We start from the raw sequence: 25,659 nt of genomic DNA, 5'->3' as shown, positions 1-25,659 counted from the left end.
ACTTAACCTCTATTTCCTAGTCATTCTTTCACCAACAATTGCATCAAAAGAAAAGGATCACCGCAACAAAAACTCACCAAATGCAATTCCATATGAAACAGTAAACCGTTTCTGCCTTTACAGAAGGTTGTATGTGGAAAGGCCCTTCTGCCTCAGTGTGCTCAAAAGAAGTCATGCTGCCTATGCAAAAAAGGACAATTTAGTCCCCCTTCTCGAGGTTGCCATAAACTCGACCTCCATTTACGTGTGCAAGACCTTGTCCTATTTGCAGGACACTTATGCTAAGTTCAAAACGAGGGAAGTCGAGGAGTGCCTGTCCTGTTATGAGGAGATTGCCGGATACATGACAAAAGTCATAACTGATGTTTCACAAGAACCGGCCATTGCAGGTCTAGATGGTGAGGTGATTATCAGCTATGTAAACCGTTGTGACAAGGCTGTTGTGAAGCACAAGGGCATTTTGGAGAAGAATCAATTGGCCATCAAGCATGCCACGTTGATGATAGACATTGCTGATGGCCTCAGCAGTACGAGAAATTTTTAAAAGATCGCTATGTTTACTATGTAGGCATTACTGTTATTGTTAATGATACTATTTGGGGATAATAAGTTTCATAATCGAACAATAAGTGAATTAGTAATTGATAGAAACATGGAAAAAAATATTTGAGTTTTCTGGTGTTTCATTTGTTGATGTTTCTTTATTTGCTACAGAGGATTTTACATGGTTTTTACTCTTTTCTTCGTTTCTTCCATTGCACACAATCTTTAATCATCACAAACACCAGAATATTAAGCATTACAAACACATACATATAGCAGAACAAATCAAACACAAGACAAAAGAAATGAGACGAGAGTCGCATAACATGACCTCAACTCTCAATAACCTGTATACAATGATAACTCGAACGTTTCAAGGTTACAATTTGGCATTGTGCAAAACAACTTGTGATGTTAAACAGTTGCATCGCAGTCGACCATTGCCTTTTGCACATTCCTCAATCGAAGAATTGTAATGAGAACGACAGTATTGAAGAAGAATTGTGACACACATCAGTTCTTATCTCTTCTAAAAAGGAAGGAAGGAATTATGGTACAGTTAATGTTAAGACAACTTGGACCAGCATTAATAATATGGAAACCAATCTTGTTCACTTACAGCCACTCCAGCTTGCCATGGTGCTCCACGAGATGATGAATTTTACCGTTAGGTAGCAATTCCAGATTCTTCACTTTGACAGGTTTTGTGCTGTTCTTCACTTCAAACCTTGGTGCAGGGCTCTGTGCTCCCACACTTCTTAACGTATCTGGTGACACTTCATCAAGGAACTCATCTGCAACATCTCCATCTTCATCCATTTTAAGGCGCCTAGCATACCACCTCAAGCCCTGAGCAATATGGAATGTAATTACTGAACTGACACCAGTAAAGATAAAAGTGTTACCGCAGTAGTTTCTCATCAGTGTACGCACATGATTATAAATCATAGCAATACTAGTGGAAAGAATTTATTATGCGATGACAAGTTATATAGCAATGATATAGATCGGGCAGAATCCACATTAAGATGAGAAACTAGGATATTACTCATAAAACTACTGTATTATTTATAGGATTTGTGCAACGACAGGCACTCAATCAAGCACAGAGTAATAAAAGCTGCAAAACCAATCAACCCAGCTGTAAGCCTATAGAGTCAGCTCCACCGGAGCTTGATACCACCAACATCTGAGGCAGTAAGCTTGAAAACCAATAAACCCAGCTCTTGAAAATGGAAACATCCGTTCCCACCGTTCCATGTTAATAGAGTCATTTTTCTATTTTGGAAAGTTTCAAGATAATTGAGTCATTTCTATTTTTGGTAAAAAGTAACTCTCTTTTACTTTATTCTCTCTTCATCTCTCTTACTTTATTCACCACCCATTTAGCACACTATTCTTAAACTCCGTGCCAAAAAGAAATGCCTCAATTAACAAGGAACGGAGGGAGTATAATACTACATCAAATTCATCATCTTTATGTTAGCCCATTACAGCTACTTGCAGGAACACAATGCACTGGTCTGCATCCTGCAATTACGCAATCTTACTACATGCTCAAATGCTATCCCTTTTCCAAGATCTAGGAAGCATTTCATGACGACTGTTATCCAACTTCCAATAATCTATTGCCCCTGCTCCCTATGGGCCTTCCAGTAACATAGGCAAGCCATGTCAGACACGTCTCTGACTCTCTGATCTTACCTCGTGTCCTTAAATAGCCCATACTCTTGACATTTCTAATACCGCATCAACTTAATATATATGCGGCTTTACCAGAAAACCAACTTGGACTAATGATATTTCATCAATACCCCACCTTTCCAATTGGCAATAAAGGAATGACATGGCAAACATTCATCTCTAATAGTTGTGTTTAATTCTGAGTAAGTAATCAAATGCATATTTAAGCCCAATATGTGATTAAACATAAGGATCGCAATTTACCGGCACTCTTTAAGCACCAACCACACTACCTTATTGATCAGTAAGCAAGCAAGGACACATATATAAGGTTGAGAATGGAATACACAAAAGCTCATTTTGAAAAATTAGCAACCCAGACAATGTTGATACCTAGAAATTACAAAAGTCATCCTACCAAAGAATTAATAGCCATTAAGCTTTCTTTCTTCTTTGTCAAGAAAATAGAGTATACCGGATATTCAAATAAAAACACAGCTTCCTCTAGGTATTCCAAATTATACCAGCCTTACATAAATGTGGTTGTTAAGTTTTCATTTTAGTCAAACAGTGCCCTTTCGAAGGCTTTCCGTTTTGGACTACTAACTTAGATAGAATAATTAAAATTAAGCCTCTTTCCAAAGAGTTACTTTCCATTCTAAATTATAAACTTATGCACGAAAGTCAATGAAATGGCTACTAATATAGTCTAGGATGCCCTAAAGAATCTGACCAACAAAATTTTGATCTTGAATTCCATGAAAACAAATTCAATCTCCACAATAATCACATGGAAGCATACAACTTACAAAAACAAATAAAAATGACTGACTTTTTACTTCAGTAATCGAAGGCAATCACTTTCTATATGCAGAACTTCAGAAACAGCAAAAAAAGTCTTAACATAGATATAACTCTAAAAGACAAACCTGAGAAGTTCTGCAAGCAAATACGTCCTAACAAGCATGGATGCAAGACTCCAGAGGATCATATATATTTTATTCAAGGATCGAAATGCTGGAGGGTCAGCAAAGGAGTGATATATAAAGATAACATTTGATTTCCTCTACCTTCCCTTTTTGGTAGCTTACCAAACAACCGACACAGTTTCTCATAAAGGGTAAGAAAAAAAGGATTATAAGACAAAGTTCAACCTATCAGCTCTCCTCCTGGTAAATTCACCCAGTGTAGCACTGCTCCCTAGTACTAGCTCTTCCTCTACCGATGCAACTCAGCATCTAAATATTTTATTTTTGCGACGGCAATACGGCATACATTTCCTTCTCTAAGAAAACTATTGTTCTCTCTAACCACATTGATTCAGAAGTAGAATTAAGAAAACCCTAGTTAGCTAAAACATAGTATAACAGAGCCAAGTCCCCAACTGTGTAATACTACAACTTACAGATTCTGTTTTAAAATGGAAACCGGCCAAACACAGATCACAAGTCGGGAACATGGCATTTAACTCAAGCACATCTAACCGATCACCACATTGACAAACCTTGTTTTGATCAGAGACTAATCACAATTAAAATTCCCAGCAATCCTTTCTTTGCATCTTTCTTTCATTTGATGCAGTTATGCACTTTGGAACTGTAGCTTATGATGATCTCACAGTAAACAAACACATTTAGGCAATTCCACTAGATTTACAAAATCGTAGCTCTCATAATCTAATTGTTACATGAGAAAACTACATCCTAGTCAAGAAAATCAACTCAATTGCAAAATTCAGGCCACGAATTTCTACGCACACGTTGATCACTCATCAGATCTCCAAACTTCAATTTTCGACGATTCAGCTTTAGTAAAACCTAATCAACTTAGCGAAAGAGGGATTTACACAAATGTCCACCTAATCAGCGTAGATTCAGCACAAAAAATGTAAAAACAACATTGCAGTAAGCATACCTGAACTTCACCATCTCCGGAGGGGCAAAATAAGAGAAGAGGAGCGGGTGGGTCCCGCTCGACGGGGACCTGAACAGGAACGCTGAAGCCTCTGCGTGGGAGATGCTGAGCTGAAGCAGTAGCTGCCGCGGCGGATCCGGCAGAGAACGGAGGCGGAGCGGTGGCCTCAGCAGCAGCGTCGCCGTCGCGGTGCTGCTGATCTTCGTCTTTCCCTAACCCCAACAAACCAGCGATTCTCTTAAAGAGCCTCATAATCTTCACTCAAATACATATATACAGCTTCCCAAAATTGTGCAACTGAACTGATTTGGGGCTTTAAAATTGAAATTGCAGACTGCCGGAATGCAGGGTTGGTGACGACGATTCAATAACCGCGACGGTGAACAGTGAAAATATGCGCCGAAAATCACGATTTTTTCGAGTTTTTGTTACAATGGAATTGGAATTTGAGTTTACAAAATGAATTTTAATTGATGAGTAACGAGTATAATTGTAAATTAATTACGCCTTACTTGCGCACAAAATGTTTTACTGAAGTTTCACTCTAAGTATAAAATATTTTAAGTTAACAAATATCATACAGACAGTTTGATTACTATTTCAAATTAGTACATTTCGTAGATGGCAAAACGGGTTACCCGTGAGTATCCGCATCCGATAAGTCAGGTACTCGTACTCGATTTTAGCCAAATTTGTTGTCCCGATACCCACCCCACGACATACTGGAATTACCCGATATCCGTGTCGGGTATCCCGTACCCGACCCGAAATCCTAATAAAAAATTTGAAAACCATAATAATCGTCAATGTTCCCTAATTTACTTTATTAATATCGATGGTAAACGTTGAATAGATTAAGAATAGAAGTGAGGGGACACTCTATAGGTAGTACCGGTGAATTTTTAATTGTATGTTCGTTGAAATATAAAAATATTTTAAAAGAATTCTTAGATTATATAAAGTACTCCCACTGTTCCGCCTTAATAGAGGCATTTCATTTGGAAATATAATAATATAAATACTCTTCTGTATATTATTATCTCTCTTACTTAATTTTTTTCTCAGTTCTAACTATTTATTTTTTTTCTCTTTCGAAATGAGTAGTGCGTATATAGGTATTGCTCCCTCCGTCCCTGAAAATTTGTCACCTATTTCCTTTTTCGTCCGTCCCTAAATATTTGTCACCTTTCACTTTTACCATTTTTGGTAGTGGACTTTATATTCCACTAACTCATTCACACTCACATTTTATTATAAAACTAATATATAAAAGTAGGACCCACATGCCAACAACTTTTTCAACCCACTTTCTACTACATTTTTTAAAATCCGTGTCGGGCAAATGGTGACAAATTATGAGGGACGAAGGGAGTATTATATAACTATTTACTTTTTTTCTCTACTTTAACTATTTGAAACACTTTTATTAATATAAATCGTATGGAACACTAAATGATGGAATATGACTAATACTAATAATAACGGGTATTATCGGGACTAACAGGTAAACCCGCGCGGATAGTGGGTATACCCGCTACCCGCAAAACTTTAAAACACACTATCCGATCCCAAAGCGTTTTCCGTTATTGTCAGGTAGCGGGTCAAGATGGGAATTACCCATTACCTGCTACCCATTTTGCCACCCCTAATTCCGTCTAAAAATCACTAACATCGTAACTTTTTCTTATTTTTCATCCTTTCGACTATAAAATTAGCTACAAATATTAGCTGAAAGTTAAATGTGAATTCATTGCTTGATAAAATGCTTATATGGCAATGCATAAGGTATTATTTCGAGAAATAATATCATGTTTTTAGGGTATAATTTTGGAGAAAAATAAGAAAAAGTGATAGTGTTAGTGATTTTAGATGAAATGTACTAGTTCGTAACACTAATCAAAGTTTTTGTATGATATTTGTTAACTTAAAATATTTTGTATTCAATTGAAACATTGGTGAAACATTTTGTATGTACATTGTAATTACCCCGTAAATTACTCCATCCATCCCACGAGAATATATATTTTAAGTTAGACACAAATTTTAATATTATTTTAAAGTAAAAAAAAATAATTAAAGTATTCTGTCTCTTTAATGGAAAATAATTTTTAAAATTAGACAATTAATTTATTGATATAAAATTACTAAATTCTACTTCCTCAGTTTCAATAAGTTGGTACAAAATTTTTGGATACGGAGAGAAATTATGCTGAATAGAAATTAAAATAAATAGAAGAGGGAAAGAGTAGGTTAGATGAATAAAGAATAAAATAGGTGAAATAAAATAACAATGATTAGATTTTTTTTATTTTTTGTAAAAAAAAAGGAAATGACTCAACTTTGTTGGGACATACGAAAAAGGAATACGATTCCACTTAGTTGGGACGAAGGAAGTAATTTATTATTTTTACTTTCACATTGTCTCAATAAAATACTCATTCCCTGTTGTAATGTTGGTAGGGATGTCAATCGGGTTGGCTAGTCGGATTTCGTGCCAACCCTACTCTGGTTGCGGGTCAATTGGGTGTGGGCTGATCGGGTTGTGATTTCTTTCGGGTTATGAAAGTTCAACCCTAACCCTAAATGCTCGGGTTTCGGGCTAGCCAGCGGGTTAATAGCGTTGCTACCGATAATATTAACATGCGATCAATCCAATAAATAATGATTAAAATTAGTCATATTCATACAATGTAAAACATTTAATTATGATACATTTGAGATATCTTAAATTCAATCATAAGCATGATCAAATACTAATATTTGAGATATTTTGTGAAATTTTAATGCATGTTTTAGAAATTTAAATAATTTTTTAGTGAATTTGAAGTTTGAAATTTATTTATCAAGTATTATATTAATAAAAATTCAATATATAATCTATATATTTAATATAAAATTGAAAGTAATATTTTTAGTTATTATATTGTAAAATTAATCAATGAAGCGTCGAGATAGGAGTAAAAAAAATAGAATAATAGAAATTTTATCAGGTTTTTGGCGCCAGCACATCGGATTTTCGGGTCTGTTCCTAACTGGTTGGGGATTAATCGAATGCGGGCTAATCAGGTTTTGATTTTATCATACTAGAAATTTTGCAGCATTAACCCTATAAATTTTGGCGGGCTATTCGGCCGGCCCACGGGATACGGGCTACACCGACATTCCTAAACGTTGGTATGTCCTTTAAAATTAATCTACTCCGGGCTATGAAAAGCCACTGTTGTCTCATTCGAAGATTGCATGCTCGATTCAATTTATTTCCCTATTTACACCAAATTAATATAGGTTCATGATTAATCATGGTTCGATTGCAATTCGAACATTAATCTTCGCTCCCCTTCAAGATTTAGGTTCCGATTGGAATTACACACACTAATTAGTTAGCATCGTCATTAAAATTCAGTACTGCTTCCTAATTCTTTTTAGGTATTTCCACAGTCCAAACTTGGTGGGATATAAATAATCAATACTCTATTCGTTTTTTGAAAATGAAAACTTTTCTTTTAAGGCCGTTTTCTAGGTCATGAATTTAATTTGTGGATTAGGTAGTCATACTAATTCATGCATTTACGTTTGTATGGAGAATGGCAGCACTTATTTTCATTAGCGTAGTTCCATATCTTTATAACTATTGTATCATTTTAATTAAATCCCAAACTCTTACACCTACATTATGAAAAAAAAATCTGTAACGAGAGATCATAAGCCCTACTTTGGCTATGTAGCTCTGAATTTAAAAGAAATCAAACACAAACTCCTTAAGTTAAACTGAATATCTTTGAAACATGTCTGGTTTCATAAAATCAGAGATTGAATTATATAGTGCGTGGGAAATAAAGTCGATTGTGATCTTCAAATTAAAATATAAAGATTTAACCAGTGAACCTAGCTTAGACCAAATAAAGATCCATCAACTTATTGAGATTTGAAAAGTTGTTGCTGCATATACAAGTTTATGGATAAGACTATAAGATCAAATTTATCCATCAATACATCAACTTATTAAGCTTTACCATATTGAAATTCCAGAAAGGATACAAGAATCAAGCTCCATTACCTGCTACAGTTGTTGTATAGATATTGTGTAGACTGGCCACTGCTTCAATCATATTGATTCTTTCATCTACTGAAACGGCTAAACATTTCATTGCCAATTGAAATATTGACAACAAACATAGCTCCTTTGCAGAGTAATATTGATCTTCCGTTGATAACAAAGTAGACGCCACGATTTCAGCTGTTGCATTTTGCTCTAATGCTTCACTTACCCACTCTTTTAAACTCCTTTCTTCACCGAACATATCATCCGTTGGCTTCTTTCCAGTGAACATCTCTAGCAGTAGTACCCCAAAACTGTACACATCCCCTTTTATTGACACTTTGCCATCCATTCCAAACTCTAATTATATCACACTCACATTCAACATTTTGTTAGGATTAGGTAAAACATTTATATATGATGAAATCTAAGTTGAAAGAGTAAGCATCACCTGGTGCTGCGTAGCCAATGGTTGCCATTGTTTGTGTTTGGATGGTTGTTTCCCCTCCGTCAAAAAGCTTGGAAATGCCAAAATCAGCAAGATGAGCGACCATGTCTTGATCTAGCAACACGTTACTTGGCTTTATATCACAATGAACAACTGGGAATGTGTAGTAATGGTGAAGATATTCCAAGGCGGCCGCAACATCTATTGCTATTTTCAGTCTCTGTATAAGATCCAAACCATAATTATCCGAATGTAACCATTTATCCAAACTTTTATTTGGCATGTATACTAGAATCAATGCTTTAAACTCCATATTACAACAACATCCAATAACTCGAACTAAGTTTCTGTGTCGAATGTTTCTTAATATAGCAGTTTCCACTTCAAAGCTCCTTTCCGCTCCTTGTAGTTCCAAGTGGAATACTTTCACTGCAACTTTTAACCCATCAAAAAGTGTTGCTTCGAATACAGAACCAAAACTACCTCTTCCAAGTAGGTTGGTTTCACTAAATGAACTTGTTCCTCGTTCAAGTTCGTTGTAAGAAATTCTTCTGCGTTCAGTAGTTCCTAGTGAAATGTCAGCTACTTTTTTCCGTTTGTGCATGCACACGAGAACAAGCATTACACAAACCACGACGATAGCTAAAATAACCGATGGCACCACAAGTTTCTTCAACCATGATTTATGATTATTTTCCGAGCAGGGTGGAACTTGAAATGTTATTGAACCACAAAGAGCTAAGTTGTGGGAAAATGACAACGAACTAAAGTTACGAAAACGACCCCCATCCGGAATTTTCCCCTCTAGTGCATTGTTGGAAACATTAAAGTTTTCAAGATAACGAAGCTCTTCCAAGGACTTGGGTATTGATCCGGTAAGATTATTGTAAGACAAATCCAATCTTATCAAACCCTTAACCTCTCCCAAGGAATGAGGAATGGATCCACTAAACATATTATTTGACAAGTCAAGATATTCTAAAGATTCACAACCATCAATTGAGCTAGGAATTAGGCCTGAAAATTGATTCAAAGACAAATCCAAGGAGTTTATTAACTTTAAATTGCCAAGCTGATATGTCAATAGACCATTCAAGGAATTAGAGGACAAATTCAGAACAATGAGATCTTTAAGAGACCACAACTTGGGAGGGATGGCTGAATTCAACTTGTTGGAACCTAAGTAGATCTCTCTCAAGGATTTAACATCACCTAAACATTCAGGTATTGCACCCTCAAGCATGTTACTAGAGATGTTCAATATCCCCAAATTGTTCATTTTGCAAACATTGTTAGGGATAGACCCTACCAATTGATTGCCACTAAGATTTATGATCTGGAGTTTCTTCAATTTCCCAATTGTTGGTGGAATTGGTCCACTCAGTTGATTCCCTTCCAAATAAATGTATAGCAAACCACTTAAGTTTCCTACTTGAGAAGGAATGACACCCTTGATGTTAATGTTTGCTGCTTCAAAAGTTCTAAGAGAAGAAGAAAAGTTACCAAGTGAAGAGGGTAGGATGCCACTAAGTGGATTACCCGAGAATCCCAACCGATCCAAATATCGACAACTCGTTAATGAAGAGAGAAATGTCAATTCTTGGGTTGGGAATTCTGCTCCACTCAAATAATTATCCAAAAGGAGAAGACATATTAGGTGGTTCAAGTTACCAAAGTGTGGTATGAAGCCGCTAAATGAGTTGCCAGACATGTCCAAGTGTGTGAGTTTAGAAAAATTGGTCATTGAGATAGGAATTGGACCATGGAGTCTGTTATAACTCACAAAAAGGACTTCAAGATTAATAAGTGAACAACCTATGTCTGGAGGAAGAGTACCAGAAAACTTATTGAATGAAACCTCTAAATCCTTCAATGTTGATATGTTGAATATTGAAGATGGGATGGATCCATGTAAAGAATTGTTATACACCGAGAAAAACTCGAGTCTTGGCAGAGTGCCAATCTCCTGTGGTAATTTACCTGCGGTACATATTGACATAAATGCGGTAATACAATTGAATATAAATTTATAATAATTTAAATTTTAAAAAAACAGGATGTATTTGCTAAAGATTTTTTGTCAATATCCTCCGTCCCCGATTAAGAGTCACGCTTTGACCGAGCACGAGTTTTAAGAAATGTAAAAAAAGTTGGTTGAAAAAGTTAGTGGAATGTGAGACCCATTTTTTTATATTGGTTTTATAATAAAATGTGAGTGAATTGAGTTAGTGGAATGTGTAACCTACTTACTATTTATGATAAAAATGAAGTGTGACTCTTAATTGGAGACGGATCAAAATGGGAAAGTGTAACTCTTAATCGGGGACGGAGGGAGTAATTGTTTTCTGAAAGTGCATAGTTGAAAAAGTGATAAGTTGTTGACTATTGGAATATTTTTAAGCATTCAATTCTCTATGCTCAAGTGGTAAAGCTGAATTTAAATAAAAAAAAAAACAATTCTCCAAATATGCTACTAATTCCATCTCTCATTAGCAGTCCACATTTGACTCGACATAATTTTTTAAAAATATAAAAATGAGTTTAAAAGGTTAGTGAAATATAATTTTTATTATTATTTTATAACGAGTGGAATAAATTACTGAAATGTTGACTTACCATTTATAGGAAAAATGGAAGTTGACAAGTGGGCCGTGTAGGATGTAAAGAGTAATATTTTAAAGTTATTGTGATGTTTTTATTCAATCCTAATAATAATAAATTGTTTTTGATTTGGTTGTCTTAAAAAAAGTAAAACCACGGCGAAGTTCAAAAAATTGAATATTTGATTCAATTTCATTTTCAATTTTCAGTGAAATCTGCCCAATTCTACAGTACCTGATTCGTATTTCAAGCCTAACTAAATAAGCTTGAGATTTGTAAAAATGTATCACAAAATTGATTCGTAATGAAAATGTTGAGGAAAGTAAGTTACCTGACAATCTATTGTCGGCTAAATTCACGACTCTCAAGGAAGAAACGTTGAAGATTAAAGATGGAATTTCACCGGTTAGAGAAGCACGGTCAATGCTTAATATCTCTAGTCTTGTGAGATTCCCAATTTCTCGTGGAACCCCTCCTAATAAAAAAATTAGTGCAATATAAGTTGCACTTTTACGTATCACGTAATCAATTTAATAAAATACGAGCATATTAAAGGAAGAAGAGATGTTTATACCTCCAAAAAAATTATTGTACCCCAATGACAAATTTGTAAGCAAGCTCAGTCTTCCAATTTCACGTGGAATATTGCCACTGAAATCGTTGTAGGATAATGACAACTTCTCAAGATGTGTGCATTTCCATATATTAGACGGAATTTTCCCTCCAATTCGATTATGAGCAAGCGACAATATTTTGATATTGGGCATATTATTGCAAATATCACTTGGAAGCAAACCTGATAGGCTATTTTTTTCAATTTCAATTTCTCTAATTGAAGACACGTTGAAAATAGCATGTGGTATGGAACCACTCAACTTATTACTATGTAAATAGAGTTCCTCTAGTTGAGGTAAATTGCCCAACCATGTTGGTATTTCTCCGGTTAATGAATTTACTCCCACATTCATCACCCTCAAACAATGCAGTTTAGAGAGCTTAGAGGGTAAGCTGCCCGTGAAACTGTTGTTACTAATGTCCAAATATCTCAGAAACGTTAAGTTTCCGAGATGCGGAGCGACAGTTCCACCAAGGCTATAGCCAGAGAGATTGAGAGCAGTGACGCGGTGGTGTTTGAGGCCGCACGACACACCAATCCAATTACAAACGGGTGTATATTCCGACCAATTTTTACGCAAAGCAGCGTGAGAAATAATGGAGTTTTTGAAGGAAAGAAGTGCATTTTGGTCGGTGTCAAAAGAGAGGGTAAAGCTACTTAATAACAAGATTGAAAGAGCAAAGGAAAAGATCAAACCCTCCATTGATTTTCTGCTTTGTTTCATTTGGTTCTCTGCCCTCTTTGAATTTGTTAGAATTGAATTTATAGGTGTCTTCGTCGATGAATGGAATATATTAATTTGATACTCCCTCCGTCCCCAATTAAGAGTCACACTTTTCCATTTTGGTCCGTCCCCAATTAAAAATCACACTTCATTTTTACCAAAAATAGTAAGTAGGTCCCACATTCCACTAACTCAATTCACTCACATTTTATTATAAAACCAATATAAAAAAATGGGTCCCTCATTCCACTAATTTTTTCAACCAACTTTTCTTTACATTTCTTAAAACTCGTGCCCGATCAAAGTGTGACTCTTAATCAGGGACGAAGGGAGTACATGTTTTCTGAAGCTGTTTCAACGGCACTGTATTGTTCTTCACTTGTACATAATATATCCAATACAATTATTAAGTTTTTCAAACTTAGATGACAAATTATACTCCCCTGTATACCATCTTAGTTAAGACGTTTTATACGTGCATGACAATAAATAAAATTGTGTTCAGTAGATTATAAAAATAAAATAAAATATATTAGAAAATAAAGTATTAGAATGAATAGACTAGAGTAAAAGAGAAAAAGATTTTTTTTTTTAATCATAAAAAGGAATGACTCAACAAGACAACCTAAAATGGAGTACGAGTCAAGTAACTAGGACCAGAGAGAGTAAGATTTTACTTCCCATATGTTATTCAAAGAGATAATAGGCAATTGTAAAGCTATTGACAGTTCTACTATCACTTACCCCATCCATCAGTCCCATAAAAATATAGATATTTGAGACGGTATGAGTTTTAATACATAATTAGAAAAGTAGAGGAGATATAGATAAAAAAAGTAATTGGAGTATTGTTAATAACTCAGTAGGGAGAAAGAGGTTACCAAAAATACAAAGAAACTATATTTATAGGATGGAGCAAAATGACAAAAGTCTCTATTTTTATGGAACAGATGGAGTATATAGTACTCCTTTCGTCCCAAGGAAGATTCATACACATTCACTTTATGCATTTTATTTTTTGGGCTAAGTAGAGAGAATAAAGTAAAGATAAATATATATAATTTTTAGTAATGAATAATTTTGATTTGGACAAATCAAATAGAAAGTGGTCATTTTTGGTGAGACGGAGGAAATAGTATAATAATAATAAAATTCTAATAGTACGTAATTAGATTCACATAATATTCATTTTTAAGTGTTGAAAAACAATGGAAAATTAAAATACACACTAGCTTTATATTCATCAAAGTCAAATTGTAGAATGCATACTTTATTCAATCAAATTATTCTTGGATAAATCTATGCAACGATATTATGGTTGTTTATATCATTTTATAAAATTATTTTTGGTCAGTCAAAAAAAAATAATGTTTATATCATTTTACAAAATAACCCTTTATCAAAACAAATAATAGCATTAAATTCTTTAATTTGAATTATGGGAAAATGGCGCTGGAAGACTTGAATGGGATGGGCGGCGGATATAGAGTTAGTCTTAATTTAATCTTTAGTTTATTCTAATTTGTTTATTTTTAAATATTATGAAATCAAAGAACTTATAAATTTAAGTTATAGTACTTGTAATATATAAAGTTTATAATATCAATACAATATTACTCCCTCCGTCCCGCTTTAGCAGTCCCATTGACTTTTCTGCACTCGTTTTGTAAAAATGATAATAAATAGTTAAAGTGGAGAAATAATAAAATAAAAAAGAGAATAATGTAGATAAGACTCTTCTCTATATTATTCTCTTTTTTACTTTATTATTTCTCCACTTTAACTATTTATTATCATTTTTACAAAACGAGTGCAGAAAAGTCAATGAGACTGCTAAAGCGGGACAGAAGGAGTATATTTTATGGAGGGGTCGTATCATTTCAATTCTCACCACATATAACAACAATAAATTTTCTACGATTTTTTTTTTTCAAACGTGGTTTCCTATCTCCTTAGAAATCAAGGATACAGAGGTACAAGCATATGGAACAGATCCTGTTCAGGCAAGGTCGTAATAAATTTTCTACGTTCCAAAGTGATAATGTTGTAGAGTTGTAGAGACGTACTTGACAATTTGACATAAATGTGAAATTACTGTGAAATGGAAGTCTCTTCGCGTACAGGATTTATGTGAGACTAGGAATAATTAGTCGTATTATATAGCCATAATGTAACGGACTATGCATATAAATTATTAACATAAATAGTACATCTAATGCTAAATAAATTGAAATTAGTTCATCACAAAAGTAATATTCGTAGTTTCACTGAAGATGATCCACTTTTTTTTCTTTTTTTTTTAACCAAGATGACCTATTACAAAAGTAAAAACACTTTTATCTTTATTTTATTCTCTCTCCTACTTTACTCTCTCCACTTAACATACAAAATAAAGTCGCATAAAATATCATGCTGCCCAAGGAATGGATCATCTTCCTTGGGACGGATGGAGTATTAAAATAGTACAACTAGGGGTATAAAAATAAAATAAAAAATGAAAAAGTGCAATTAATGCTAAATAACTTTAAATTAGTTCATCTCAAAAGTGTCAATTTCCTCGGACTAATTTACCCTTATCCATGACACTAATAATACCATTAGAAACTGTTCAGTTTGTAAAATTATGTCTCGAGATTAAATATGTAATATGTTTTGTTTAGAAGATTGAATCTCACAATTTCATTCTAAATGGATAATTATGTGATAATTAATCATGGCTACCCCCTCTTACTAAAATAATCTCACAACTTAATTCTAGATGAATTATAATAGGATAATTAATCATGACAACCGATCAACACCTTTGGGGTTATTTGATTGGCAATATTATATCTCTTGATTGAATATATATGTATCATGTTTGGTTTATAAGATTGAATCCCACAATTTAATCCTATATAGATAGTCTTATACTCCCCCATTCTAAGATAGTTGAGTTGTATTCCTTTTTTTAATTTCCCAAGGTAATTGTCACTAACATATGATTTTCCTACTCCAGAAATACCAAAAAGATGGGTTTTAATAGTTTCTTACAGTAGTTTTATCATTTGCAAAGTTGATTAGGTCAATTTTACATTTTTATCTTCCAATCTTTGGACCTATCAGAACTATTAATTTTTTTTAATAATATATTGATGCAATATGATTTTTAGATTTAGAGAAATATATATGCCCTACTAATATTATGAAGTTACTTGTTATTTTATTATGAGATTTTTGGTCCAATTTTAAAATGTATATTAGTCAATTTTGAATGAGTAAAGCAATGGCATTTTCTTAAGCACGTTGATTTGACTTCACCAAACCAACAAAAGTTATTTATTATTCAGTATTTTTCACGTATAACGTAGTATGATTTTATTATTTCGTATAAATAATTGTGAAATTATTTTTATTTTATTTTATTTGAGTCATTTTTTAATGTGGAAATTAGTTAATGTGTTTAAAATAAACAACGAAAAAATTGGTTATATTAATTATTTGAGTAAAATCCAATTATTATTAGTTAGTTAGTTAGTAAAAGTAGGTTATACTCCCTCCGTCCCAGATAATTCGAGACACTTTGATCCGACACGGGTTTTAAGAAATCTAATGGAAAGTGAGTTGAAAAAGTTGGTGGGATGTTGGTCCTACTTTTAAAATATTAGTTTTATAATAAAATGTGAGTAAGAATGAGTTAGTGGAATATGAGGTCCACTACAAAAAATGGTAAAAGTGAAGTGGGACAAATTATGTGGGACGGCCTGAAATGGAATACTGGGTCGAATTATCTGGGACGGAGGGAGTAATAATTTAAGTAAAAGAAGTACAAATATATAAATGAACCTAGCTTAGTCCAACATGTGCATCAAGAATACCATCATGTTCACATGCATAATCTAATCCAAATAAAGATCCATCAACCTCTTGAGATTTAAAAAGATGTTGCTGCATATACAAGTTTATGGATATAAGTAGAGAGTAATTTATTATAGGTCAAGTTCAACATGTTGATCAAATATGTCCATCATTTATTTTCATCATGCTGATCAATTGTATCCATCAATACATCAACCTATTAAGCTTTACCATATTGAAATTCCAGAAAGGCAAGCTACACTACATACAAGAATCAAGCTACACTACAATTGTTGTATAGATATTGTGTAGACCAGCCGCTGCTTCAATCATGCTAATTCTTTCATCTGCTGAAACGGCTAAACATTTCATTGCCAATTGAAATATCGACAACAAATATTGCTCCTTTCCAGAGTATTTTTGATCTTCCGTTGACAACAGAGCATACATTACCGTTTCATTTGCTGTATTTTGCTCTAATGCTTCACTTGCCCATTCTTTTAAACTCCTTTCTTCACCGAACATATCATCTGTTGGCTTCTTTCCAGTGAACATCTCTAGCAACAGTATCCCAAAACTGTACACATCCCCTTTTATTGACACTTTGCCATCCATTCCAAACTCTAATCGTATCACACACATTCAACAGTTTGTTAGGATTAGGTAAAACATTTATATATAATGAAATTTAAGTTGAAAGGGTAAGCATAATGCATGCATCACCTGGTGATGCATACCCAATAGTTGCCATAGTTTGTGTTTGGATAGTTGTTTCCCCTCCATCAAAAAGCTTGGAAATACCAAAATCAGCAAGATGAGCAACCATGTCTTGATCAAGCAACACATTACTTGGCTTTATATCACAATGAACAACTGGGAATGTAAGACCATGGTGAAGATATTCCAAGGCGGCTACAACATCCATTGCAATTTTCAATGTCTGTATAAGATCTAAACCACACTTATCGGATTGTAACCATTTATCCAAGCTCCTATTTGGCATGTATGCCAGAATCAATGCTTTAAACTCCATATTACAACAACATCCAATAACTCGTAATAAGTTTCTGTGTCGAATGTTGCTTAATATAGCAGTTTCTGCATCAAAGCTCTTTGCCGCTCCTTGCAATTCCAAGTGGAACACTTTTACTGCTACTTTTATCCCATTAAAAAGTGTCGCTTCGAATACAGAACCATAACTACCTCTTCCAAGTAGGTTGATTTCACTAAATGAACTTGTTCCTTGTTCAAGTTCTTTATAAGAAATTCTTTTGCATTCAGTAGTTCCGGGTGGCATGTCAACAGGGAGTGCTACTTTTTTCTTTTTGCGCATGCTTATGAGAACAAGCATTACAAACACCACAATGACAGCTAAAATCACCGATGACACCACAACTTTCTTTAACCATGTTCTGTGACTCTTTTCTGAGCAGGGTGGAACTTGAAATGTTATTGGACCACAAAGAGCTAAGTTGTGGGAAAAAGACTCAGCACTAAAGTTACGTAAACGACCCCCATCTGGAATTTTCCCCTCCAGTTTATTGTTGGAAACATTAAAATTTTCAAGAAAAGGAAGGTCTTCTAAGGATTTAGGTATTGATCCAGAAAGATTATTGTAAGATAAATCCAATCTTACTAAACCCTTAACCTCTCCCAATGAATGAGGAATGGATCCACTGAACAAATTGTTTGATAAGTCAAGAAACTCTAAAGATTCACAACCATCAATTGAGCTGGGAATATCGCCTGAAAATTGATTCGAAGACAAATCCAAGGAGTTTATTAACTTTAAAGTGCCAAGCTGATATGTCAACTGACCGTTGAAGGAATTGAAGGACAAATTCAAAAAAATGAGATCTTTAAGAGACCAAAACTTGGGAGGGATGGCTGAATTTAACTGATTGGAATCTAAGTAGATCCCTCTCAATGATTTAACATCGCCTAAACATTCAGGTATTGCACCCACAAGCATGTTACCAGAGAGGCTCAACGTCCCCAAGTTGTTCATTGTGCAAACATTGTCAGGGATAGTTCCTACCAATTGATTGCCACTAAGATTTATGCTTTGGAGTTTCGTCATTTTCCCAATTGTTGGTGGAATTAGTCCACTCAGCTGATTTCCATCCAAATAAATGTATAGCAAAGTAGTTAAGTTTCCTATTTGAGATGGAATGACACCCTTGATGTTGCATTGTGATGCTTCAAAAGTCAAAAGGGAAGAAGAAAAATTCCCAAGTGAAGAAGGTAGGAAGCCACTAAGTGGATTACCCGACACTCCCAACCGATCCAAATATCGACAATTCGTTAATGAAGAGAGAAATGTCAATTCCTGGGTTGGGTATTTTGCTCCACTCAAATTATTTCCCGAAAGGAGAAGACATTGTAGAAGTTTCAAATTACCAAAGAGTGGTATGGAGCCACTAAATGAGTTGACAGACATATCCAAGTATGTAAGTTTGGACATATTGGTAATGGAGGTTGGAATTGCACCACTGAGTTTGTTATAACTCACAAAAAGGACTTCAAGGTTACTAAGTGAAAGACCTATGTCTGAAGGAAGAGTACCATAAAACTCGTTGAATGAAACTTCTAAACTTGTCAATGTTGATATGTTGAATATTGAAGATGGGATGGATCCATGTAAAGAATTGTTAAACACAGAGAAAAACTCGAGTCTTGGCAGAGTGCCAATATCTTGTGGTAATTCACCTGCGGTATGTATCAACCTAAATGAGATAATAACATATAATATAAATGGTATATTAATTTAAATATTTTAAAAAAAAGTTCTAGTTATTTTGAAAATAAGTACCTGAGAAACTATTGTGAGATAAACTGAGGACTCTCAATGAAGAAATGTTGAAGACGAAAGATGGAAAATCTCCGGTTAGAGAAGCACCATCAATGGTTAATATCTCTAGTCTCGTGAGATTTCCAATTTCTCGTGGAACTCCACCTGATAGTTATATATCACAAAATCAATTTCATTTCTTTAAACAAATTGTATCACATAACAATTGGACTCCATATATTATGAAAGAAAGAAGAGATGTTTATACCTCCAAAACCATTATTGTACCCCAACGACAACCTTGTAAGAAAGCTCAGTCTTCCAATTTCACGTGGAATGTTACCACTGAAATTGGTGTAGGATAATAACAACACCTCAAGATGTCTGCATTTCCATATATTCGACGGAATTTGTCCTCCAATTTCATTCTGAGCAAGGGACAATACTTGGATGTTGGGCATATTGTTGCACATATCGCTTGGAAGCAAACCTGATAAGCTATTATTTCCAATTCTAATTTCTCTGATTGAAGACACATTGAAAATAGTATGTGGTATGGAACCACTTAACTGATTACTATAAAGATAGAGTTCCTCTAGTTGAGGTAAACTTCCCAACCATGTTGGTATTCCTCCGGTGAATAAATTTGCTCCCACATTCATCACCTTCAGACGACGCAGTTTAGAGAGCTCAAAGGGTAAGCTCCCCATGAAACGGTTGGAGCTTATGTCCAAATATCTCAGAAACGTTAAGTTTCCGAGATGTGGAGCAATAGTTCCAGAAAGGCCGTAGCCAGAGAGATTGAGAGCAGTGACGCGGTGGTGCTTGAGGCCGCAAGACACACCAATCCAGTTACAAACTGATGTATTTTCCAACCAATTGAAGGCATAAGGGTGGGAAATGATGGAGTTTTTGAAGGAAAGAAGTGCATTTTGGTCGGTGGCGGGATCAAAGGAGAGGGTAAAGCAACTTAATAACAAGATTGAAAGAGCCAAGGAAAAGAGCAAACTCTCCATTGTATGACTCAACTAACTTGGGACGGAAGAGTAAGATTTTACTTCCTTGATGTTATTCGAAGAGATAATCGACGACTGATGTTATCATTTATATAGTACTAACTCCATTCCAAAGAAATATGACCACTTTATGGATGACACATTATTTTTTGCGTTTTTTTTATGTAAAGCAGAATTATAATAAAGTAAAAAAAAAGATAGATATAAATGTGGTTTTATTTTAGTAATGAATCATTTTGATTGAAACAAATTAAAAAAAAATGAATAATATTTACGAGACAAACTAAAGTGAAGATTTTTGTTGTATTTTTAGTACTCTTTCCATCACACAAAAATATGCACTCTCTCATTTTTAATCTGTTCCACAAGAATATACCCTTTCTAATTTTAGAAACTCTTTTCTCTCTATTGAGATGGGATCATTCTCCACAAATAATACTTTAATTACTTTTTTTTTCTACTCTTTCTTATTTTACCAATTTTGCATTAAAAAGTCTAATACGTGTTAGCTGATAGCAAATAAAATTGATTAATGTTCAAGTGTGGAAGAACAGTGGAAAATTAAAATGAACACTTGCTTTATATTCATCAAAATCAAAATATAAAATTGATTAATGTTCAAGTGTGGAAGAACAGTGGAAAATTAAAATGAACACTTGCTTTATATTCATCAAAATCAAAATTGTACGTAGAATACATACTTTATTCAATAAAGTTGTTCTTGAATAAATCAATGCAGCCACACTATATACATGGTCATATAATACGTCAGACACAAATAATAAATTAAACTTTATTTAATGTTTATATCATTTTACAAAATAACCCTTTATCAATACAATTAATAGCATTAAATTCTTGAATTATGAATTATGGGAAAAGCTAGGGCGCTGGTAGACTTGAATGGGTGAGGATAAAAGTCACATAAAAGAATCGTGCAGTCAAGTCTTTAACTTGATGATCGAAGCCTTAGAGAATCCATCATCCATCTGGACAATCTCCCGAGATCATCCTCGTTCAACCATCATCCGGACGAGTGGGCCAACTGAAAGTTCGGTCGCTCGGCGCGTCGTCCGCCCATTGCAGGCACACGGATACGAGGACGAGCGACACATTTTCTATTTTTATTTTTTTTTATATTTTTTTAATTTTTCAATCTATAAATACACCTCATTTGCACTCATTTCTCACACACTCTCACACAACATCTCTCAAACATCTCTCTCTCACTCACTCATTCTTCCAAAATGTTTCTCGACGAGGATCCAAATCTGGCTATGGAGCACATAATGTTTACTTTAGGAGACCAGATTCTCGCGGGTATTCGTGCAATACAAGAGCAAGAGCAGGCCGAAGAGCAGACCCCGAAGCCCATCCACCACCGAACATCCATCTGCCGAGAGCATGGCCTAGCTCATCAACGCCTGTTCGAAGACTACTTCGCCAATGAACCACGTTGTAACTTTTTTTAAAAAATTAAGTAATTTATTTTTTAATTTTTCTATATATAATGTGTGAAAACATAAAATAAATAATATTAAAAATTAAATGGAAAATGAATTGATAGGATGGATTCTAGGGCGGAACTGCTGCAGAAACAAGGGCCGGACTAAGAAATGCTGATTTGGAAAGGCAGACACTCGGACGACCCATTGTGGATGCTCTTATGGATGCTTTCCTCTTGCTACGGGAGATTGGACGAAATTGATGGGCTGCTGAATCCTTTTAATGTTTGGGCCAGTCAATTAATTGTTGGAGCTGATTAGTTAATTCCCGTACTGATTGGCTAATCTCCGCCACAACGATTTAATTTTCTGAGTAATTAATTCAAATAACTTATTATTTTTGAATTAATTAATGCAATTTATTAAATCTTATGATTATAGTTAATACTAGTATCACACACCTGCGATACCGATGCATACATCCGTTTAATTTTATCATAGTAAATTTATATTTTGAATTAATTGCTTAAAGATATAAAGTATGATAGCAATCACTAATACTTGAAATTATATAATTTCTTCTATTTATATCATTGTAACTAATTTAAATTCATATAATAATTTTGGTACATTATTAACCATAATTAATGCAAAGCTGTAAAACTAAATTGACCAAATAACGTTCTTAATTTGCTAATTCGCTGAAATTAATGTTTATGTCAAGTTTCTCACATTACAATTGACGACTTATTTGCTACAATATCAATGCTATATCAATTAATTAATGGATAACTAAAAGGATATGTAATTTTATGTATATAAATACAATTGAATAGTGATAAAATGCAAACTCAAATATTGTACAAACTCCAAACTATGATCTGGACCGATAAAAATTATTAACAGATGACAAAATAGTAGCAATAGAAAATGTGAACACAGTGTCAACACAATATCAACACAACATCAATCGTTGACACTGTGTTGACATTTTCTGTTGCTACTATTTTGTCATCTGTTGACATTTTCTAACGGTCATAGATCAAAGTTTGGAGTTTGTACAATATTTATGAGTTTGCATTATGATCACTATCCTCCTTGGTCAATTATATACTCCCTCCGTCCCATTAAATATGCAGTACATTTAACTTTTTGGCACGAGATTTTATGTAGTGTTATTGTTTGTGAGTTAATAGAAAGTAGAGTAAGTAAAGTAAGAAAAGGTAGAGAGAGTGTTATTTCCATATTTAAAAACGTTTTATTTTTAATAGGACAAACCAAAAGAGAAAATGTTTTATTTCTAATGAGACAGAGGGAGTAAATTTTAAAATGTCAATGATACATAACCCTTCTTTAATAAAGGGACAAATAACCGATATTAATGTTATAAATTTGAGGAAGTGAAAAGTTTCGTTGGGCTTTTATCATATCATACAAAATTTTGTTGGATTTTAATGATAAGTAACTATCTACAATATTTTTCCCACAATGTACAACAAATTATGTTATGTCTGCAAGAAAAATATTTAAATAAACATTTAAGTAGGAAATAAAAACAAAATGATTGTGTAATAACCTTGTTGTGGTCAACGATAAACCAATGATTCTAGTACAAAATAGAAGCCGATATAATATTAATAATCAAATAATAATAATAATAACAATAATAAAATTAATAATACAAATTATCTAAAAGCCCAAGCAACATTTTCTTATCTGCTTGATTAGCTCAAATATTTAAAGCAGAATTTTAATTTTGAGAATTTGTGGTTCGTGACTTCATATATTTGTGTTTTGGAGAACATGATAATTGTAAGATCATGATTTGTAATAGGGGGCTCTTCTCACAAAACATGAGAAACAGAAACAATTTATTCATCCCTAATTTGTTAAGGAAACAATTTTTTATAAAGTGTCGGGAAATGTTCCTTCTATTGCCCCTCATGGAAAAGAATAACGATTAATGGTTTAAGATATATAACGAAAAAAACGTAATAAGATAAGAAACAACACCCAGACTATTCGGCCTTGGAAAATACATTCCATGGTAATGTCATTTGTTTTGTCTCCATGTCATTTCAAAAATACTCACACACCCTGATGACTGATTTAGTATTGCTACGCTTTAGATCATGAAGGAATGTGAATTGTGTGGCTTCAATTTTTTTTCCTCTAGGAAGATCACAATATTTGGAACATAATAATCATAAAAAAAATGCATACAATAGACTAATATGAATATACTACTATTGGTAAAGATTAATATAACCATACAGTAATTTTTTTTTTTCATTTTGCAGAGAATTCATAATGCAATAGGATAAGGTGAGAAGTAAATTATAAGCTATCCAATTACACATATTTATAGATAAAAAAGTGTACATTGAAATTGGAATTGATGCAATTATAACATGATTGCATCCTTAAATTTAATTTATGTTGAAAATTTTGAATGGGTACTTATTAATTTTTATGATACAACAATAGTGAATGTCATTTTTAATATCTTTAAATGGGCATGCATGCAGAGCCGTATAAGAATGCCATTTAAATTCAATTTATGTTTTTATATTGTATGAATGTAACTGTCCATCATAAATTTAGATAATTGTAGGATGAGTTTAACGATTTCACCATTACCATTGATTCATCACACTCAAATTACTAATTTAAATATTGACCGTTTCTAATACATGCTATTAACGGACATTTTCTCTATGAGAGGCGGTTACAAAACATGGTTTTCTTTTAATCATGGCTCAAAATAATAAATATTCAAAATCACATCCAAAACATATAAACATTCAAAATAAGATCAACATTCGACTTGTATATATGTATAGATAGATAGATATAGATATGCGAAACTTTAGGAATTTCCCAAAGAAAGAGAAAGGGCTGTGAGGGAACGTGGGCCTGAATTGTCGCCCGTGAAATTTGAAAGAGAAGGGAGTAATTCCACACAGATAATTAAATCCAAAAAGAATTTATTTAAGATGCATGTATTCTAATTTAATTAGATGATATGATTAGTCTAATAATTAGTTATGTTAATTTATTTTAAAAAAGTTTACCTCTAACAAGTTAAGGAAATCAAGCAAACAAGGTGAACTTTTCTATCTAACGTATTATTTTGGGTTTAAGGCCAAAATACAAATGATGTTTTCAAGCACGTTTTTACGTGAAATTGATATTGTGTATGTTATGTATCCTGCTAATGTTTTATTTTATGAATGCCTATTTATCGACTTTGTTGGTAAAATGCACGGTCTCAAACAAGCTCAAATATTGTAAATGATGAAGGAACTTTGATTGATCGAAATTTACGTATAAAATGTCTTAGTGTTATTGGGGCTTTTAAGGCCAAACCCGAACACCACACGATAAAGAAATTTTTGACATAAATATAACCAAATAACGATATAGTATGAGTCGGGTTGACACGATAAGCCCAAACCTGGACACCAGGCGAAAAAGAAATCATAGACACAAACAGGGACGGAACTAGAAATTGAAATAAGCCGGTGCTGAAATTTCACTATAAATACACCAAAGTGCGCGATGCCTCGTATTGTTCATTTACGATTACTTTGACTCGTTTGTAATAGTATTAAAAATATAGTAAAAAAGAAAAATATTAGACAAATATGTGTCTTCTATATAAGTAATTTTATAAACAGGAGTAATTAATGAGTAGAATGTGAAATTTATTTATTAAAATTAATGAAAAATAGTAAATGAATATGTATAGGCATATAGACCAAAAATAAAATATGAGATGAATAATTGCTTAAAAAATACTAATCAATAATGTTATTATACAAATAAAAATAATAAAATTACAAAATATTAATAAATAAATGGATTCATATAATACTGTTCTGATATAAATAAAAATTATAAAATTTTAAATTGTACAGATTGATATTAAAACATTTTTCAAAAGAACAAATATAGTAATATATTCCTAAACACACAAAACAAGAAATAGGATTTAAATGC

General features: G+C 33.4%; 4 protein-coding genes across 4 annotated transcripts; all 4 read right to left on the bottom strand.

Annotated features, from left to right (window-relative positions):
* Nucleotides 1-849: 849 nt before the first annotated feature.
* LOC125205714 lies at nucleotides 850-4,578 on the bottom strand. Its single transcript, XM_048104784.1, has 2 exons — nucleotides 4,141-4,578; nucleotides 850-1,392 (listed from the first exon to the last, which is right to left on the bottom strand). Exons 1-2 carry the CDS (start codon nucleotides 4,390-4,392, stop codon nucleotides 1,159-1,161), a joined length of 486 nt encoding a protein of 161 aa, XP_047960741.1. The 5' UTR covers nucleotides 4,393-4,578; the 3' UTR covers nucleotides 850-1,158.
* Nucleotides 4,579-8,158: 3,580 nt separating this feature from the next.
* On the bottom strand, nucleotides 8,159-8,671 carry LOC125203617 (putative receptor-like protein kinase At3g47110). Its single transcript, XM_048102003.1, has 2 exons — nucleotides 8,631-8,671; nucleotides 8,159-8,539 (listed from the first exon to the last, which is right to left on the bottom strand). Exons 1-2 carry the CDS (start codon nucleotides 8,656-8,658, stop codon nucleotides 8,184-8,186), a joined length of 384 nt encoding a protein of 127 aa, XP_047957960.1. The 5' UTR covers nucleotides 8,659-8,671; the 3' UTR covers nucleotides 8,159-8,183.
* An 18-nt stretch (nucleotides 8,672-8,689) lies between these two features.
* LOC125205156 (LRR receptor-like serine/threonine-protein kinase EFR) lies at nucleotides 8,690-12,547 on the bottom strand. Its single transcript, XM_048103975.1, has 4 exons — nucleotides 11,803-12,547; nucleotides 11,560-11,703; nucleotides 8,757-10,607; nucleotides 8,690-8,697 (listed from the first exon to the last, which is right to left on the bottom strand). Exons 1-4 carry the CDS (start codon nucleotides 12,545-12,547, stop codon nucleotides 8,690-8,692), a joined length of 2,748 nt encoding a protein of 915 aa, XP_047959932.1.
* A 4,068-nt stretch (nucleotides 12,548-16,615) lies between these two features.
* Nucleotides 16,616-20,212, bottom strand: LOC125205154 (probable LRR receptor-like serine/threonine-protein kinase At3g47570). The gene is made up of 4 exons (XM_048103974.1): nucleotides 19,465-20,212; nucleotides 19,218-19,361; nucleotides 17,129-19,114; nucleotides 16,616-17,028 (listed from the first exon to the last, which is right to left on the bottom strand). The coding sequence occupies exons 1-4, from the start codon at nucleotides 20,210-20,212 to the stop codon at nucleotides 16,685-16,687; spliced, it is 3,222 nt and encodes a 1,073-aa protein (XP_047959931.1). The 3' UTR covers nucleotides 16,616-16,684.
* Nucleotides 20,213-25,659: the final 5,447 nt, after the last annotated feature.

This window comes from Salvia hispanica, chromosome 2 (assembly GCF_023119035.1).
Source record: "Salvia hispanica cultivar TCC Black 2014 chromosome 2, UniMelb_Shisp_WGS_1.0, whole genome shotgun sequence".
In the NCBI taxonomy this organism is placed as follows: Eukaryota; Viridiplantae; Streptophyta; class Magnoliopsida; order Lamiales; family Lamiaceae; genus Salvia; species Salvia hispanica.
This window is presented reverse-complemented; position numbering and strand designations above follow the sequence as displayed.